The 19,038-nt window shown below is 44.7% G+C and overlaps 1 protein-coding gene and 1 long non-coding RNA gene across 3 annotated transcripts in view; one reads left to right on the forward strand and one right to left on the reverse strand.

Moving 5' to 3' along the window:
* LOC141130138 (uncharacterized) overlaps positions 1–19,038 on the forward strand; it is an 875,833-nt gene that overhangs the window by 159,715 nt on the left and 697,080 nt on the right. The window lies entirely within an intron of this gene.
* LOC141129432 (uncharacterized) overlaps positions 1–19,038 on the reverse strand; it is a 350,961-nt gene that overhangs the window by 65,057 nt on the left and 266,866 nt on the right. The window contains exon 1 of one of the 2 annotated variants that reach the window (XM_073617464.1): positions 17,139–17,474. The exons of the other annotated variant lie outside the window; for it this stretch is intronic. Coding sequence (XP_073473565.1) covers positions 17,139–17,208 — 70 coding nt within the window. The 5' untranslated portion in view covers positions 17,209–17,474. Of the gene's footprint in view, positions 1–17,138; positions 17,475–19,038 lie in introns of those variants that run through there. 2 annotated transcript variants of the gene reach the window in all.

Consider the following 19,038-nt stretch of genomic DNA (forward strand, 5'->3'; position numbering starts at 1 on the left):
CTCTCATAGTACCACAGCCTGGGTACATAAACGTCATCTGCTGCAGCTCCAGACCTCTGGGAATCTGTGACCTTCTTGCGCTCCCTAAGATATGTGCTCCTCAGGCCACCAATTTTGGCTTTTAAATAGGGGATGGTTGCTGTGGGGACCACCGGCTTCACCAACTCCAGCAGTTTCTCCAGCGCTGCCTGCCTCTTCTGTTTGTGATTATAGTGGGGGTGTCTGACCTGCCACAGACAGGGCAGCTCCCTGTATTTGTCAATGAACAGGGGCAGGAAATTGTGGTCGTTGAACCCATCCATTTTCTCTGCAAGACACAACACAAGACAAACCCTAATGTCAGGCCAAACTCCCCTAATCTTGTTACAATATAGGCTTCCATTTCGAAGCAGTATAGGCGCAAGTTTAGATCTTACCTTCGTTCTTACGATGGGCGTCTCCATTGCTCCTTCCTCCGCTCACAGATCGTACGTAATACGCACGCGTGTTACGCTTTATACACACTACGCATGCATCTAACTCCGCCCGCCCCTGACGTTCTTTCTAGTCTATTCCCCGCCCCTTTTCGTTTGGCGCAGTGGGGGAAGAGCACATGGCGGATACACAGCAGGTGTGTGCTAATTGTAGCAACGAGGAGGAGGAGGAGAGGCCGGATCCGGACACGTCCCGATCCAGAAGGAGATTTAAGGACTCAAATATGTCCTTTGGGGAGATGTTGGAGATGGTCGACATCCTGAAGAAGGCTGACTATGATGAAAAGTATGGACCTTACCACAACCCCAATGTCATAAAGGCCAAGATTATGGCGAAAGTGGTCAGGAGTCTTCACAGGAATTTCGGGGTATGACGATCGAAAGATCAGCTCAGGAACCGGTGGTCGGACCTGAAATTACGAGAACATGAGCAGTACAGAAAGATCCAGAGAGTGCTGCAAAAAAGTAAGTAGTTGCGCTGTGTTCCTATTCTTTATGTTTTTTTACGTTCGTGCTGCTCCATGTGCTTTTAGGAACTGTTGTACAGTTTAAAATGGCAACTTTCATGTTCATGGGCACATTATTCGTTCGGATCAAACATTTTTCTTTCCGACTATAAAATACCATTGTTTAGCCCATATGCATTTGGCCACCATTTTGACGCCCTATACTTGTCTTCAAAGAATTGGGTTGTGTAGATGGCTTTGTTACTAGAATGAAATGCAAACTAGATTGTGTGTAAGGAGAGGACACTCAGCAGCTGTTTTCACATCTGGACACTGGAGCACTAGTGTGGGACACAAGAACACCCTTTTTATTAGGGGGGCCACACAGGTGCTCCAGTGTATACTATAGGGGGGGCTACATCTGTGAAGCTTGTACAAAACAGGTAAAGTATTGCAGGTTGACAAAGGACACTAAAAAAGCTACATCTTGGAACTCTGCTAAAATTAACAATTGTACCCCACTTCCAAGCAATGTTTCATCTTTATAGTTCTGCCATCAAATATCTGTGTGCTAAGTATACCATTTTTGTTTTACATAGGGGAGAAAAGACTCGGAGGACACCCCTCATCTGAGGAGACCAGAGCCCCCCCCTCTGGAAGAAGGGGAAATCCCCCCAACACAATCTGAGCAGGAGGAGGAAGAAGACGTGGTGGAACTAGTCACCACAACAGGTGAGTGTCTGCGACGACAGGCTCAGATAAGAGATGGATGGCGGCATTTTTTTGAAACCTAATTTATTTTGGGGTTCCTCTCTTTTTAGGTGATCATGAGGGTGTGGATCCAGATCCTTTCACATCCAAAAGTGCCCAGATCCTGATCGGGGAGATCATGGGGTGTAATTTACAATTGGAAATCATCAAGCAAAACATCAATGATGTTATTCCAAAAAATAAAAACATCATTGATGTTTTGGGGCGAGTTTAAAGCCCCTCCAAATCACTTTCTTCTTTTGTGTGCTACAATGTGCTAAATGTTTTTGTGATTTTTCCCAAAGCCAAATTTGGAGGATGCACACAGTGTGCCATCATGTGCTATCTGCCATCACGGGAGATCAATGGACGCGTTTTGGGGGTGCAACCCCTTCCTCAATAATAAAGTAGCGGTGAGGAAGGGCTTGCTCCCCCAAAACACATCCCTTGATCCCCCCGTGATGGCAGGTCGCACATGTTGACATTGTTAAATTGGTGTGCATCTTCCAAATTTGGCTTTTCCTGGGGTGATTTCACCCCATCTGAACGCAATATCAAATACAGTTCCTAAATACTCATGTCTGATATTGCCTTCAAATTTGACCAAATGTGACATTTGTAAGTTCAAGATTTGTGTCTTTTCTTGTTGGTTTTACACAGGCCTGTTTTATCTAAAATGGACATTTTGAGTTTTGATAATGCCACCCCAAAAATTGGTATACAACAAACATGTTGGTTTGTTTGAAAAACCTTTGGTAAATGCACATGTGATTGTGCAGGTATTAAAAAGATTGTTAATCAAGAATGTGTGGATTATTGTCTCAACGCTACAACACTTTTGGGGTGATGTAATTGTTGTTTTCTGAGAAAATGGGGGTTATTTCCTAAGGGCAAATCCTCTTGGCACTACAAGTGCAGTTTCAGTGCAGTTGCAACTGCACTTGTAGTGAAATGTGTTTTTGCATTTTATTAAATAACAGCCAACAGTGCTTTGTATAAGGTTACCCAATCACGACATTTTCTGGACTCAACACATTTCTGTCAGGGTCAGCTAAAACAAACACAAGCAATAAATGTCCACAAATAATTTCTTTTTTTGTTTTATTATAAAAAGGCTTCACAGATTTGCTGGCATATTGATAGCCCCCCTACCCGCAAAGAACTCCTGGTATCGTAACCGGACATCACAGGCACTCAGGGAGGGCAAGCCAGGATGGCCGCTTTCAAGCGCCGTCAGTGTGGTTTGATGTATCATTCCGGCCTCAGGCCCAACTGAGCCAGCATAGTTGGCCGAATGTTTCCTTAAAAAGTTATGGAGAACACAGCACGCAAGTATAATATGGTTCAGTTTATACTCCGCCATATGGATGGGTGTCAGAAATAGGCGGAACCGGCTGGCCAGGATTCCAAATGTGTTCTCCACCACTCTTCGGGCTCTGGCCAGCTGGTAATTAAAAACCCTCTGTTCCGGGGTGAGGGTCCTCATTGGGAATGGCCGCATCAGGTGGTCCCCCAGCGCAAACTCTTCATCAGCAACGAACACAAATGGGAGTCCTTCAACATTGTCCTCTGGAGCTGGCAAGTCCAAGCTGCCATTCTGGAGACGCCTGTAAAACTCCGTCTGGGCGATGACTCCACCATCGGACATCCGGCCATTCTTCCCCACGTCCACATACAGGAAGTCGTAATTAGCCGACACCACCGCCAACATCACTATACTATTGAACCCATTATAGTTGAAATAGTATGACCCCGAGTTGGGTGGTGGGATGATGTGGACGTGTTTCCCATCAATTGCCCCTCCGCAGTTAGGAAAGTCCCACCGCTCGGCAAAGTGATAGGCCACAGTCTGCCATTCCTGTGGCGTGGAAGGAAACTGTTGAGGAAAAAACAAGAAACATTACTATTTTTTCTCTGAAACATGGCAAGCAGATTAGACACAAACATTATGGGGCAACCTCCACATAGCATTTATTAAGGGGAATTTTACAACGCCAAAGTATAAGGTACACCTATCATATTCCCCCTCCCCCCCTCTCATGGGCCATTTCTAACATTATAGGGGGTGTGTGGAAATCTTGGACAGGTAACCCTCTTCACTTCATTGAGGGATGAATGCCTAAATACAGGGTATTACAGCCCCTCCTTAGTTACACTATTGGCAGACCACTGGACAGGTACAGTACCTGACCGCAAGATTGTGTTTCCGACGCGATAGCATCGCGCTGGTTCTCGGCGACAGGGTACTGTGCATGTCGCGCTGGCTCACTCATCGGGAAAGGAAAACTTTGTTTTCCTTCCGCGATGAATGACAGGCAGTGCTGACAGCTGTCTGGTATGAATCCTGAGGCGGGAACAATGTGCCAAATTTTAAATGAAAAAACCGGCGTGGGTTCCCCCCAGGGGCATACCAGGCCCTTAGGTCTGGCATGGATTGTAAGGGGAACCCCCTACGCCAAAAAATTGGCGTGGGGGTCCCCCCAAAATCCATACCAGACCCTTATCCGAGCACGCAGCCCGGCCGGCCAGGAAAGGGGGTGGGGACGAGCGAGCGCCCCCCCCCCTCCTGAGCCGTACCAGGCCGCATGCCCTCAACATGGGGGGGTGGGTGCCTTGGGGGAGGGGGGCGCCCTGCGGGGCCCCCCCACCCCAAAGCACCTTGTCCCCATGTTGATGAGGACAAGGGCCTCTTCCCGACAACCCTGGCCGTTGGTTGTCGGGGTCTGCGGGCAGGGGGCTTATCGGAATCCGGGAGCCCCCTTTAATAAGGGGGCCCCCAGATCCCGGCCCCCCACCCTGTGTGAACGAGTTTGGGGTACATGGTACCCCTACCCATTCACCTAGGGAAAAGTGTCAATATAAAAAAAAAACACAGTACACAGGTTTTGGGAGTAATTTATTAGTCAGCTCCGGGGTCTTCTTCCAACTTCGGGGGGTCTCTTTCCGCCTTCTCCCGGTGTTCGGCCTCTTCTCCCGGTGTTCGGCCTCTTCTCCGGGCCCCGCCGCTATCTTCGGCGCATGCTGGGACCATGACGTCGTAAGGGGGCGGGGTCACCGCCTATATAAATGGCTCCGCAGCTCGCACACAGCATTTGAGCCGGAGAGAGCGTCGTGTCAACATCGGGGAAGAAGAGAAGAAGAGACAGCGGCGGCGAGACAGCGGCGACAAGACAGCGGCGACAAGACAGCGGCAGCAGAGACCGGGCCCCTCGCTGGCAATAGAGCTGGAAGAAGATAGCGGCGGGGCCCGGAGAAGAGGCCGAACACCGGGAGAAGGCGGAAAGAGACCCCCCGAAGTTGGAAGAAGACCCTGGAGCTGACTAATAAATTACTCCCAAAACCTGTGTACTGTGTTTTTTTTTTATATTGACACTTTTCCCTAGGTGAATGGGTAGGGGTACCATGTACCCCAAACTCGTTCACACAGGGTGGGGGGCCGGGATCTGGGGGCCCCCTTATTAAAGGGGGCTCCCGGATTCCGATAAGCCCCCCACCCGCAGACCCCGACAACCAACAGCCAGGGTTGTCGGGAAGAGGCCCTTGTCCTCATCAACATGGGGACAAGGTGCTTTGGGGTGGGGGGGCCCCGCAGGGGGTTAAGGGGGTTCCCCTTACAATCCATGCCAGACCTAAGGGCCTGGTATGCCCCTGGGGGGGAACCCACGCCGGTTTTTTCATTTAAAATTTGGCGCGGTGTTCCCACCTCAGGATTCATACCAGACAGCTGTCAGCACTGCCTGTCACTCATCGCGGAAGGAAAACTTTGTTTTCCTTTCCCGATGAGTGAAGCATCTCGGCGCTGGCTCCTGCGACGGGGCTCGCAGGTGTCAAATCTCGCCGAGAAATGCGGCGAGATTGACACAATCTCGCGGTCACCTACTGTAAGAAGTGTCATAATACAAAGATATAAATACACACTGTACACATTTGAGGACATTTGGACATTCTGCTATTACCTATCAAGATAATAATAGGATAGAAAAACTTCAAACAGTACCATTTGAAAGTATACAGGCAGGCCCTTGCACTACATGCTTTGGGGAATTCATCCATAAATCTGATCAGTAAAGAGATGGGTATAGTGTGTTTGGATTTGGCAAAGTCAGCAGATAGATGATTGAGGATAGAGAATTGGGATCAGCTGACTTAGCAGTTGGGGGAGGGAGGGTTAATAAAAATGACACCACCAAAAAAAAAGCCTCTGGCACTCTGCCTGAATTTAAAGCAAAAATAACATTTCTAAACATTTTAGGGGGTGTTTGGAGTAAAGCACTACTATGGAGCAGAAAAAATACATTGTTAAGTGACTACATGAGGTGAATATAGGGCCAGGAGAAACCATGCTGGGGAGGTTATTGAAGGGCAAATATGTATGAAGGACCTAAAATAATAATTACATAAAAATCCAGCATGCATGAGGAGAAAGGGGACATTCACAGCATATTACAATCATGGTAATTAGGGAATGAGGAAAGAAATACAATATGTTAGCAAACATTCAATACAATAAAATGTGATATTAAAGGATAAAAATCTTACCTTCATACACTCCTTCTGCAGGACCTGGATGATGGCAGAACAGGTCTCTGGGATAATGATCCCCAGAGCCTGGGGGGAGATGCCTGTCGAGAACTTCAAGTCCTGCAGGCTTCTTCCTGTCGCCAAATACCACAGGGTAGCGACCAGCCTCTGCTCCGGAGTGATGGCTTGCCTCATGCAGGTATCCTGCCTGCTAATATAAGGGGTCAGCGAAGCCAACAGACGGTGAATCACGGGGTCCGTCATCCTGAGAAAGTTCCTGAAATCATCAGGATTATTCTCACGGATCTCACGGAGCAAAGGCATATGAGAGAACTGGTCACGCTGAAGTAACCAATTCTTGGTCCATGAACTCCTCCCCACCCTGTCCATGGACTGGACTTGTGTCAAGGTCAGGACCCCAACACCAAGCCCCCGCACAGCACGAACTCTACGAGGAGTACGCATACGCAACATGGCTAGAAAACGGTCGGCTGCTCAGAACGAAGTAACAGAACGCACTGAAGAACAGCAAGGCCTGTGAAGAGCGACCTGAAAAACAGTAACGAACGAACAAGAATACAATGACTAATTAAAGTCACGTGGAACTTGCTTGCACGCACTGAAGAGCAGATACAAACCCACAAGCACAAACTGAACGGCAGAAAACGATCTGAAAGCCACGAGTCTGAAAAAGCGCGAATCGTCTCTCACCAAACTTTTACTAACACGAGATTAGCAAAAGGAGCCCAAAGGGTGCAGAGCTTGGTTCTGAACTGGCCTTTTCTAGTCTCGTCGTACGTGGTGTACGTGACCGCGTGGTTGGCGATCTGAAATTCCGACAACTTTGTGCGACCGTGTGTACGCAAAACAAGTTTGAGCCAACATCCGTCAGAAAAAATCCTAGGATTTTGTTGTTGGAATGTCCGAACAAAGTCCGACCGTGTGTACGCCCTATTACTGTGGGCATGCTGTGCGCTGTGAATGGCTGGACAATCTTCTGGGACCTGTGACGTGTCCCAGAAGATTGCAAGGAGGGATGGGGGAGAGGTGAACTTCCTTTTGGTGCCGCTGAGACCCAGGAGGAATTGGGAGCTGGATGCCTCTAAAAAAGAGGGTGTGACAGACCTAGCCGGGACAGAGGCTTTTGGAGGGGACTGAATGCCAGCCTCTTGCCAACCGATTATGGGCCCTGGCATTTGGGGGAACGGTGCTCGTTGTGAACTGTATCCCTGGGGACCCTGGAAGTAATATTACTTTGGATTCAAGTCCATGTCCCCCCAAAACACAAAACTCTGAGAACCCCGTATGTGCCATATTATAGACAGTGACTGCTTCTCAATGTTGTGTATATATTGTGTGTTGTCTCATGCTGTTGTGTACTATTTGCTGTGATCGCTTGGGGTGGGGCTGTATTCCAATGTTCTATTGTGTCTGTCTGCTCTGGTACACAGGATGTGTATCTCTATGGAGGGAGGGGGGATTCCTCCAGCAGCCCCCTGCTGATACTGTAAGACTCTGTACTGATGAGAAGTTTGAACACACCTTGATGGGGTGTAGGGATGTTCTAAAAGCAAGTGAACCCTCGTATGATATCCTGCCTACAGTGTTCCTTCAAACTCATTCAGATCTGGAGACCATTCTGATGAAAGGTATGACACACATACAAGACATGCAGTTCTCAGAATGATCTGCTCGATTTATTTCCGTGTTTCCACTTATATAACCAAAATGACATCACAACAAAAGTCCAACCCTTTCATTAATATATGATAAAGATACAGACATACAGGGTGTTTTAAAACAAGCAAAAATAGAATATTAATAACTCATATAGAAACTAACAACAGGAAAGGACTTCGTACATCATTTTGGGGAGATCAAATCATTTATAAGAAATTGAAACTTAACTTCTCATAGACGTCACATATACATATTATTCTAAAATGGATACACATTTTTACAGGGGTGTATAGCTAAAATGGTGGACAGCAAGCTAAAATATCCCTTCACACCTGACCTGTGTGTCTATTGTCATTGGACCGTTTAACCTGCCCTCTTTTCCAAGGTTGGGGGGAAAGACTCTCTGAGTTATTTTATCTGTTGTGTCCATGTGTGAAAATAAATGAGTTAATTCCTGGTTGACCCTCAAGATAGAGCTTTGTCTCATGTTTGGGGGGAGAGTTATTCGTATTTCTTGTTTGGCTGATCGGAGTGTTCGGTAGCTGCCTTGGTGTTCGGGAAGGGAATGTCCTAAACGACTTTAACCCCTTTCGTACTCTGGGTGTCGTTACAGAGGGTATCTGCTCCCCCCCCAAAAAATGACATGCCAAATGTGGCATGTCAGGGGGTCACCATGATTTAAAGCGGAAGTTCCATTTTTGGGTGGAACTCCGTGTAGCGCTGGTAGATTTTCAGTCTACAGCTTATAGGTAAATTTAGTGGGTTGTCTGTTTATACGTAGTCAGATTTAGCCTCTGTTCCAGCTTGGCTGTGTTGCATGTAGTTTCACACTGTGCCTGTGGGTGTCGTTGTCACCATGGGTCGGTGTTGGAAAGGCAACACGTTGAAGCGTATGAGTGCTCCTCTGTCCCGGAGATAACTCGGTGGGGGTGGTCCTCCGAGTTGCATTCTGGGAGAGGGTATTTATGGGACAGACGCCATGTTTTAGGGTCTTTCGTTCCACCTGCTGGCCCTCCTGGCCGACAGGTATGTGTTAGGAGTACTACCGCGTAGTCCTCTAACCGGGAAGACCACGTTGCTGCAGCGTGTGGGTGGTACCAGAAGCCTGTCTGGGGCCTACCACAGCGGCAAGGGAATGGTCCTGGGCTGTCTGTCCTACGGGAAGAAGCTGGACAACTGAGAAGATCCCAGGGGAGGACCCGTCATGGAAGGATCATGCAGAGTGCTGGTCTGGAGAGGGGCCTGGTGACTCAGTTGGAGGACGCATCCTAAAGTTAACCTACCACATAGTACTGCCGGATCGGCTTAAAGGTTCTAGTGCTGTGTTTGCTATCCATCATAAACCATTACATCCTGTGGCAGAGGATCGTACGGGTTTCTATTCCATTCAAGTCTGTGGCAGAGACTTTTGTTCGTGCTGCGTAACGGCTGCTAGGTTAGTGAGAGAAACCTATCCAGGCGGGCAAAGATTCAACTCTAAAAGGAAAGTACATTCATCTACAAGATTCCAATTTCTAATACTACACTAAGAAAAGGTATTTGAACTTACCTGCCACTCTTTTTCTACCTCTTTCCTGCTACTTCCTTCAGTTACTCTTTATTAAAGCATTGGAAAAGATACTCAAGTGTCCGGTGCTTACACTGTCTGGTATTAAGCTCAATGGGACCCTAGACCCAGTACTGGTGAAATTGAGGTAACAGAGGTGACGGTAACAGCCCGCTTTAAACCAGCAGCTCCACCGAGAGTTATTGCTACATCCGCTTTAAATGTTTTAATACATTTAAAAAAATTGTTTCTTCTTTTACACTGATGAGTGCTTATTTATCTAAAACATGTTTTAATACATTTTAAAATGTTTGTTTACATTTATTTCTAAAAGCACGCGCGCGCGTGTGTGTGAGCATATAATATATATAAACATACATGTGTGTTTGAGCTTTGGGGTGCACACCCTAATGTAATATGCTGTGCACGCCTATGGCTGCAGTGTACTGCTGTCTGCCTGTTCTGCCTACCTGTACGGGAACTCTCACTGTCCCGATCCAACCACCCAGCCTGTCAGGGACCTGTGCCCGGGAGAGAGAGTTTCTGTCCTTTCCGGCAAAGGACAGGGAAGCCTGCCGGAGTTATGGGCACATTCTCAGCAGCAACACAGAGGCTGAGACAAAGGGTGGAGCTCCAGTGTTTTGGCTCCCCCTCCCACACTCCACCCAGGGCAGTGGCCCCTCCTGCCCCCCCTCTATACTGGCCCTGGTGCCTGTGATGGGAAGTTACTGAAAGGAAAACATTCCTGCATTGGTGTTGTCACTGGAAGGAAAACATGCCCCTGTGTTGACGGTGGAGCTGCACGATTCTGGTTAAAATGAGAATCACTCTCGCAGCCTAACATCATCTTTCACATTATACAAAAAAAATTAGAATAACTTTACCGTTTCATTTTCTTTTATTCAATAAAGTGTATTTTTCCAAAAATATTTGAAAGACTGCTGCGCAAATACAGTGTGACAAAATATTGCAACAACCGCCATTTTATTCTCTAGAGTCTCTGATAAAAAAAAAAAAATATATATATATATATATATATATATAATGTTTGGGGGTTCTAAGTAATTTTATAGCAAAAAATACTGATTTTAACCTGTAAGCAACAAATGTCAGAAAAGGGTTTAGTCTTAAAAAGGGGTTGTGAACCCGCGAGGTTTGCACTCTGCGTTAAGGTGAAAAACCTCCTGTGCTGCAGCAGTCCCCCAGAGCCCCCATTTTACTTACCTGAACCCGATCGTTTCAGCGACGGGGATGAGCACAGCAGCTCCAGTCGCTGTCTTGGGTCCTCATTGGATAGATTGATAGCAGCAGCAGCCATTTGCTCCTGTTGCTGTCAATTATATTCCAATGACACGGGAGCCGGGAACAGGGCCGAGTACTGCTGTCCATGTCAATGGACGCAGCAGCAGGACACGGGAGCGCGCCCGCACCAGTGCCCCCAAGGGAAAGCGCTTCTCTGTTGGGGAACTCGATACAGGGAGGAGCCAGAAGTGCCACGGAGGGACCCCAGAAGAGGAGGATCAGGGCCACTAAGTGCAAAACCCTTGCACAGAGGAGGTAAGTATAACACGTTTGTTTTTTTGTTTTTGGTTTTTTAAACGGGACTTTACAGCCCCTTTAAGTGATTAAACTGCCCTCATCTACAGACCAAAGTTCATTCCTTTGATCTGAAAGAACAAAATGTTTCTCTTTATCTCCAAGCAATGTTGTGATAAACTTGGCAGGCTGCCTGTTTTTTTGTGGTGTGGGGGGGGGGTTGACAGCTGTCAGCTGTGAGCAGAGAACTCTCTGCACTAAATCTAGAAAATGCTGTGTTAAGATCGCAAGGTGTAGAACCGCAATCTCAATTTTTTTAACAATTAATCGTGCAGTTCTAGTTTACGTTATCACTATGGAGGAAAATATGCTGCCATGTTGTTGGTGTCAATCCCTGGGGAGGACTGATTGCCATCTATTTTAGTGGGATGAAGGAGGGAAGGGGAGGAGGACTCTAAGGGGTGCATGGAACTAAAGCGCTCTAGGGGGGTTCTGAGGGAGGAAGGGGGGGCTGAAAGGTCTCTAAGGGCTTGTTCACACATGTGGCTATCATTGCTGATGTTTTACAGGTGGTGAGGGGGCCATATGTCACTACCACCTGTTTTAACCCTGAAAATGTTGACCTATTGTGCTTCTACTGTGTGTAGTGCATGCTATTTTAATTATGCCATGTGTACAGCCCGGAATGGCAACATCTCCTTGTTCAGGTGGGCAGTTGAGGCACTAAAACTGCAGCTCAACCACCTGCTTTTACCTCCCCAACCCATCTGTTTGAATGAGCCCTAAGACCTCACTTACACTTGTGGTTGGCGGGGTCATAAAAGCAAGGTGATTGATCTGCAGTCTTATGCCCCGTACACACGGTCGGACATTCCGACAACAAAATCCTAGGATTTTTTCTGACGGATGTTGGCTCAAACTTGTCTTGCATACACACGGTCACACAAAGTTGTCGGAAAATCCGATCATTCTGAACGCGGTGACATAAAACATGTACGTCGGGACTATAAACGGGGCAGTAGCCAATAGCTTTCGTCTCTTAATTTATTCTGAGCATGCGTGGCACTTTGTGCGTCGGATTTGTGTACACACGATCGGAAATTAACCGATCGGATTTTGTTGTCGGAAAATTTTATCTCCTGCTCTCAAACTTTGTGTGTCAGAAATTCCGACGGAAAAAAGCCCGATGGAGCCCACACATGGTCGGAATTTCCGACAACACAATCCGATCGCACTTTTTCCATCGGAAAATCCGATCGTGTGTACAGGGCGTAACTGTCTCCACCGCTTTAACCACTTCAGCTCTGGAAGATTTACCCCCTTCATGACCAGGCCATTTATTTTGCGATACGGCACCACTTTACTTTAACTGACAATTGCGCGGCCGTGCGACACTGTACCCAAATGAAATGTATGTCTTTTTATTCTCATAAATATAGCTTTGTTTTGGTGGTATTTTATCGCCTCTGCGGTTTTTATTTTTTGCACTATAAACAAAAAAAGACAGACAATTTTGAAAAAAGAAACAAAGTTTATTACTTTCTGTTATAAAACATATCCAAATAAAAAAAAATGTAAAAAATAAAATTTCTTCAACAATTTAGGCCACTATGTATTCTTCTATATATTTTTGGTTAAAAAAATCCTAATAAGCGTATATTGATTGGTTTGCACAAAAGTTATAGTCTACAAACTAGTCCTGCTTCCAGACTACATCTCCCAGAATGCTCAGTACTTGTACTAAGAGTAGGGATGAGCCGAACACCCCCCGGTTCAGTTTGCAGCAGAACATGCGAACAGGCAAAAAATTTGTTCGAACACTGTTAAAGGGGTTGTAAAGGTAAAATTTTTTTCACCTTAATGCATTCTATGCATTAAGGTGAAAAAACTTCCGACAATACCGCCGCCCCCAGCCCCAATGGCGCGGCTCGTCGGGGGGCGGAGCCGAGTGATACAGTGAGCGGCTATAGCCGCCGGCTGTATCATGGGAGCGCGCCCACAAGAACTAACCACCATGCGAGGGAGCTCACATTAAGGTGGTTAGTTCTTGCGGGGAGGAGCTGAAACAGCCGCCGAGGGACCCCAGAAGAGCAGGTTCGGGGCCACTCTGTGCAAAACGAGCTGCACAGTGAAGGTAAGTATAACATGTTTGTTATATTTTTTTAATTACCTTTACAACCCCTTTAAACTCTATGGGACATGAACATGAATAATCAAAAGTGCTAATTTTAAAGGCTTATATGCAAGTTATTGTCATAAAAAGTGTTTGGGGACCTGGGTCCTGCCCCAGGGGACATGGATCAATGCAAAAAAAAGTTTTAAAAACGGCCGTTTTTTCAGGAGCAGTGATTTTAATAATGCTTAAAGTCAAACAATAAAAGTGTAATATCCCTTTAAATTTCATACCTGGGGGGTGTCTATAGTATGCCTGTAAAGGGGCGCATGTTTCCCGTGTTTAGAACAGTCTGACAGCAAAATGACATTTCAAAGGAAAAAGTAATTTAAAACTACTCGTGGCTATTAATGCATTGCCGGTCCCGGCAATACACAAAAAAGTAATTGAAAAATACAGCATGGGATTCCCCCACAGTCCATTACCAGGCTCTTTGGGTCTGGTATGAATATTAAGGGGAACGTCAAACCAAAATGTAAAAAAAAAAAAAAATGGCATGGACCCCCACGCCATTTTTAAAAAAAAGTTTAATTTCTTTTCATTTCTCCCATAGACTTTTAAAGGGTGTTCCGCGGCTTTCGAATTTGCCGCGAACACCCCAAATTGTTCGCTATTCGGCGAACGGGTGAACAGCCGATGTTCAAGTCGAACTCATGTTTGACTCGAACAGACAGCCCCATCCCTAACTAAGAGTAACTGTATAAAGTGCTGAATGCTGCCATCTTGTGGGCAAATATAGTTCTGCATCCTCAGAAACAATGCAAGGTGTTTTAATTAAGTGTTCTTGCATAGCAAGACCACTTACTGTTATCTCATATATATATTATTATTATTATATCCAAATTTACCACCCTAACTCCTCCCACAGCTTTTACACTACATAGACAGTAATATACCGAAACGTGCGGATTGTTCCCGAATGGTGTGCTATTACTTTGTGGGACGTTTCGACGAATGGTTCACGAAATATCGTAGTTTTTGTGGAAAATTGGTCCCATAGGAATGAATGGTGAAATGTTCAAAACTAGAGTGGGAGGTGACAAAAGCTGACAACCCCATGATCAGCTAAAACATTATGACCCCCCCCATGATCAGCCAAAACATTATGACCCCCCCCCCATGATCAGCCAAAACATTATGACCACAACATGATTAGCCAAAACATTATGACCCCCCCCCCATGATCAGCCAAAACATTATGACCCCCCCCCATGATCAGCCAAAACATTATGACCACAACATGATCAGCCAAAATATTATGACCACAACATGAACAGCCAAAACATTATGACCCCCCCCATGATCAGCTAAAACATTATGACCCCCCCCCCATGATCAGCCAAAACATTATGACCCCCCCCCCATGATCAGCCAAAACATTATGACCACAACATGATTAGCCAAAACATTATGACCCCCCCCCATGATCAGCCAAAACATTATGACCACAACATGATTAGCCAAAAAATTATGACCCCCCTATGATCATCCAAAACATTATGACCCCCCCTCCATGATCAGCCAAAATATTATAACCACAACATGATCAGCCAAAATATTATGACCACAACATGAACAGCCAAAACATTATGACCCCCCCCATGATCAGCTAAAACATTATGACCCCCCCCATGATCAGCCAAAACATTATGACCCCCCCCCATGATCAGCCAAAACATTATGACCCCCCCCCCATGATCAGCCAAAACATTATGACCCCCCCCATGATCAGCCAAAACATTATGACCCCCCCCATGATCAGCCAAAATATTATGACCCCCCCCATGATCAGCCAAAATATTATGACCACAACATGATCAGCCAAAATATTATGACCACCCCATGATCAGCCAAAACATTATGACCACCCCATGAAAAAAAAAATAATATTTAAAAAAAAAGAAAAAAATTTGAAAAAAAAAAATAATTTTTGAAAAAATAAATCATTTAAAAAAAATCATTTTTGAAAAAAAAAAATCATTTTTGAAAAAAAAAATCATTTTTGAAAAAAATGTTCAGCTCTTTCAGCTAATGATGGGACTTCTTCAACTTTTTTACTACTATTTATACTTTTTAAAATATTAAGCTTTTTAACACTTTTCACAGTTACTCAAGCCACTCCAACCACAAAACAGTTACTCAAGCCACTCCACCCAGTTACTCCACCCGCTCCAGTTGTAGAGGCAAGAACACGTTTCACAATTTCCCCAGAAATTGTACCTTTTCTAGTTCAAATTGCATCACCTACAATCTCTATCAAGCCTTAACACAGGTCCTTAGTACATTCTGTCACGATTCCATTAACATTGACTCTACTTAAATGAGTCACGCGACATGGGGGATCATTTTTTTCTGAAATGCATAGCATCAACTGCCAAATGTGCGTACCCCCTTACGGCTGCCTTTGCAGCTTAACCGTTTGCGAATCACCCACTGTAGATATACTGTGGCAGGGGGGCCACTCTGCGCCGGATCACATACCTAGTATGTGATCCATGCACTGGGGTAGAGCGTGTGCCCGTGCCACCCCAGCTGTGCTGCGATTGGCTGCAGTACCAACCAATCAGCAGGTGCCGGCTGCTGATTGGTTGCCGTCACCCGATGATCGGCTCCGGACATTACCAAAGAGACCCCTGTGTAGGCAAACAAACACAGGGCTCTCTTCCGACAGCAGCAATGTGCTGTTTTTTTTTTTACCTGCAAGGCAAAAGTAAAAACAGTACACAGAGTAACACATGTTGGCCACACATTTAACCCCTTGATCGCCCTAGATGTTAACCCCTTCCCTGCCCTTGTCATTAGTACAGTGACAGTGCATATTTTTAGCACTGATCACCGTATTAGTGTCACTGCCCCCCACAAAGTGTCAAAAGTGTCTGTTAGAGTCAGATTGTTCGCCACAATATCACAGGCCCGCTATAAGTCGCTGATCAAGTGTAAAAATGGTATCTGTACTTAGAAACTAAAACAAAACAGCAGCTGTGCACTATAAACCAGATACCAGGCACATACAATATGTAAATGTAGAGTGCAGCGCTAAAAATATACTTTCAATATATAACACAATGCACATAACAGGTGCAAAGGTTAATAAAGGGCATTCAGTGCAGCCAATAGTGTATGAACAATATAGGAAATAAATAGCAAAATATTGCATACAAAAGAAATATGCAAACATTGACACAAAACATGTACTAATTAAAGTGTAATAAGTGCCATCAATTGTGCAAAACCTAAAATTCAGCTAGAGATGAATTTCAAGCATATAAGTCACTGATCGCCGCTATTACTAGTAAAAATAAACAGATAAAAATTCCATAAATCTTTCCCCTATTTTGTAGACTCAATATCTTTTGTGCTTATCTGGATTTTTTTTAGTTTTACCAAAATATGTAGCAGAATACACATTGGCCTAAACTGATGAAGAAATTCGATTTTTTTTACTTTTTTTATTGGATATGTTTTATAGCATAAAGAAAAAAAAAATATTGGTTTTATTTTCAAAATTGTCGGTCTTTTTTTTTTGTTTGTTTATAGCGCAAAAAATAAAAACTGCAGAGGTGATCAAATACCAGCAAAAGAAACGTCTATTTGTGGAGGGAAAAATGGACATACATTTTATTTGGGTACAGCGTCGCATGACTGCGCAATTGTCAGTTAAAGTAATGCAGTGCTGTATCGCAAAAAAAAGTCCTGCTTATTAAGGCGAGGGGGCGGGTCGGGCAAATCTTCTGGAGGTCAAGTGGTTTCAAAATAAAGTAATACCTGTCCCCCCAAGATCAGGATTGTCTGGGTTGACCGAAAAACAAAGTAGCACTTGTAAGGTAATTTATCAAAACCTGAAAAAAGACTCACAGCTGTAGAAAAGGTAAAAGTGCTAAAAAAGGAGTCAAGGCTGTATATTATTTCTACGGTCATATATACATATACTGTATATACCGTTACTTCCCCTTTCTATACACTATTGTGGTTCTACTATAAACCTCACTCTACCGTCCCTTCCATCATCATACCAGTCAGTAGGAGCCGATTATTCAGTCTTTTGTGGTCTTCTCCATCGTGCTCACGTGCAATAAGCAACATGCCACCGTTGCTTCTAAATACTCGCAACAGTCTTCTCTCATGTCCTACGTCTATACTCCGCACTCTCCACTGACTTCTGGTGCAACATACTTTCAAATAGTTTAACCACTTCGCATCCGGGCCATTTCTGACACTTCGCTCCTACATGTCAAAAATCATCATTTTTTTGCTATAAAATTACATAGAACCCCCAAACATTATATATGTTTTTTTAGCAGAGACCCTACAGAATACAATAGTGGTCATTGCAACTTTTTATTTTGCACGGTATTTGCGCAGCAATTTTTCAAACGCGTTTTTTTTGGAAAAAAAACAGTTTCATGCTTTAAAAAAAAACAAAACAGCAAAGTTAGCCAAATTTTTTTGCACTGTGTGAAAGATGAAGTTACGCCGAGTAAATAGATACCTAACATGTCACGCTTCAAAATTGCACACGCTCGTGGAATGGCGCCAAACTTTGGTACTTAAAAATGCCCATAGGCGACGTTTTAACATTTTTTACTGGTTACATGTTTTGAGTTACAGAGGAGGTCTAGGGCCAAAATTATTACTCTCACTCTAACGTTCGCGGCAATACCTCACATGTGTGGTTTGAACACCGTTTTCATATGTGGGCAGGACTTACGTATGCGTTCGCTTCTGCGTGCGAGCTCACGGGGACAGGGGCGCTTTAAAAAATTTTTTTTTATTGTTAATTTTACTTAAAATTTTTTATTTTGACACTTTAAAATTTTTTTTTTTTTTTTTTGATCACTTTTATTCCTATTACAAGGAATGTAAACATCCCTTGTAATAGGAATATGACATGACAGGTCCTCTTTACAGTGAGATATGGGGTCAATAAGACCCCACATCTCACCTCTAGGCTGGGAAGCCTAAAATAAAAAAAAAAAATAAAACGATCGCCGCTTCACAGCCGAAGCGGCGCCGTTTTTTTGAATGCAGAGGCCGGGCGTGACGTCATAACATCGCGCCCGGCCTCCGAACGATCATAGAGACTCCGGCGACCATCTGGTCTGCCGGAAATCTCTATGGTGAACATCCGGCGCCGGCGGATCCGCTATCCGACTCACCGATCGCTGAGGTGAGTCAGTAGAAGCACCGGAGGGCGGCGGGAGGGGGGGACGTCCCCTCCCGCCGCCCATAAGAATGATCAAGCGGCGGAACAGCCGCTATGATCGTTCTTATGGTGTACGGAATCGCCGGCTGAAAATGCCGGTATCTGAATGATGTCTGTAGCCTCAGACATCATTCAGATATAAGCCCTGAAAGTCGAGGCCGTCATATGATGGCCTCCGGATGTCAAGTGGTTAAGAATGAGTGACACCAACTAGCAGCACCCCTTTCCTCACTGTCTCTCCCCTCTCTTTCTTTTTCTAAATAACTATGGCAGCTCTGCTTTACCCCCTTTCTTTACCTACATTTTTAGCTACTTTTCTATACTCTTCAACCCGCAGGTTTACCCCTGACGGAGACAAGGTACAAGTACATGTTTATGAACATATTTTGCCTTCTCAGTGTTTTGTTTATCAATGCATGGTCAAGTACTGTAATTCCTGTTTTTCTTTTCCTTTTTTTGTATTAAGACTATGTAAAAATGTATTCGTAGTATGTTCATTTATATGCTTCTCCCTATGTACTATTAATGGTCTTTATGTTCAATAAAACCTTTTGTGCAAGAAAAATGAGTGGAAATTTTGAAAAAAAAAAATCATTTTCTACTTTCTATTTTAAAAGAAATCCAATAAAATCTAATTTCATCATAAATTTAAGCCAAAATGTATTCTGCTACATGTCTTTGGTTAAAAAAAACCCCGTTAAGTGTATAAT

Source organism: Aquarana catesbeiana, linkage group LG02, assembly GCF_042186555.1.
Source record: "Aquarana catesbeiana isolate 2022-GZ linkage group LG02, ASM4218655v1, whole genome shotgun sequence".
Taxonomy (NCBI): Eukaryota; Metazoa; Chordata; class Amphibia; order Anura; family Ranidae; genus Aquarana; species Aquarana catesbeiana.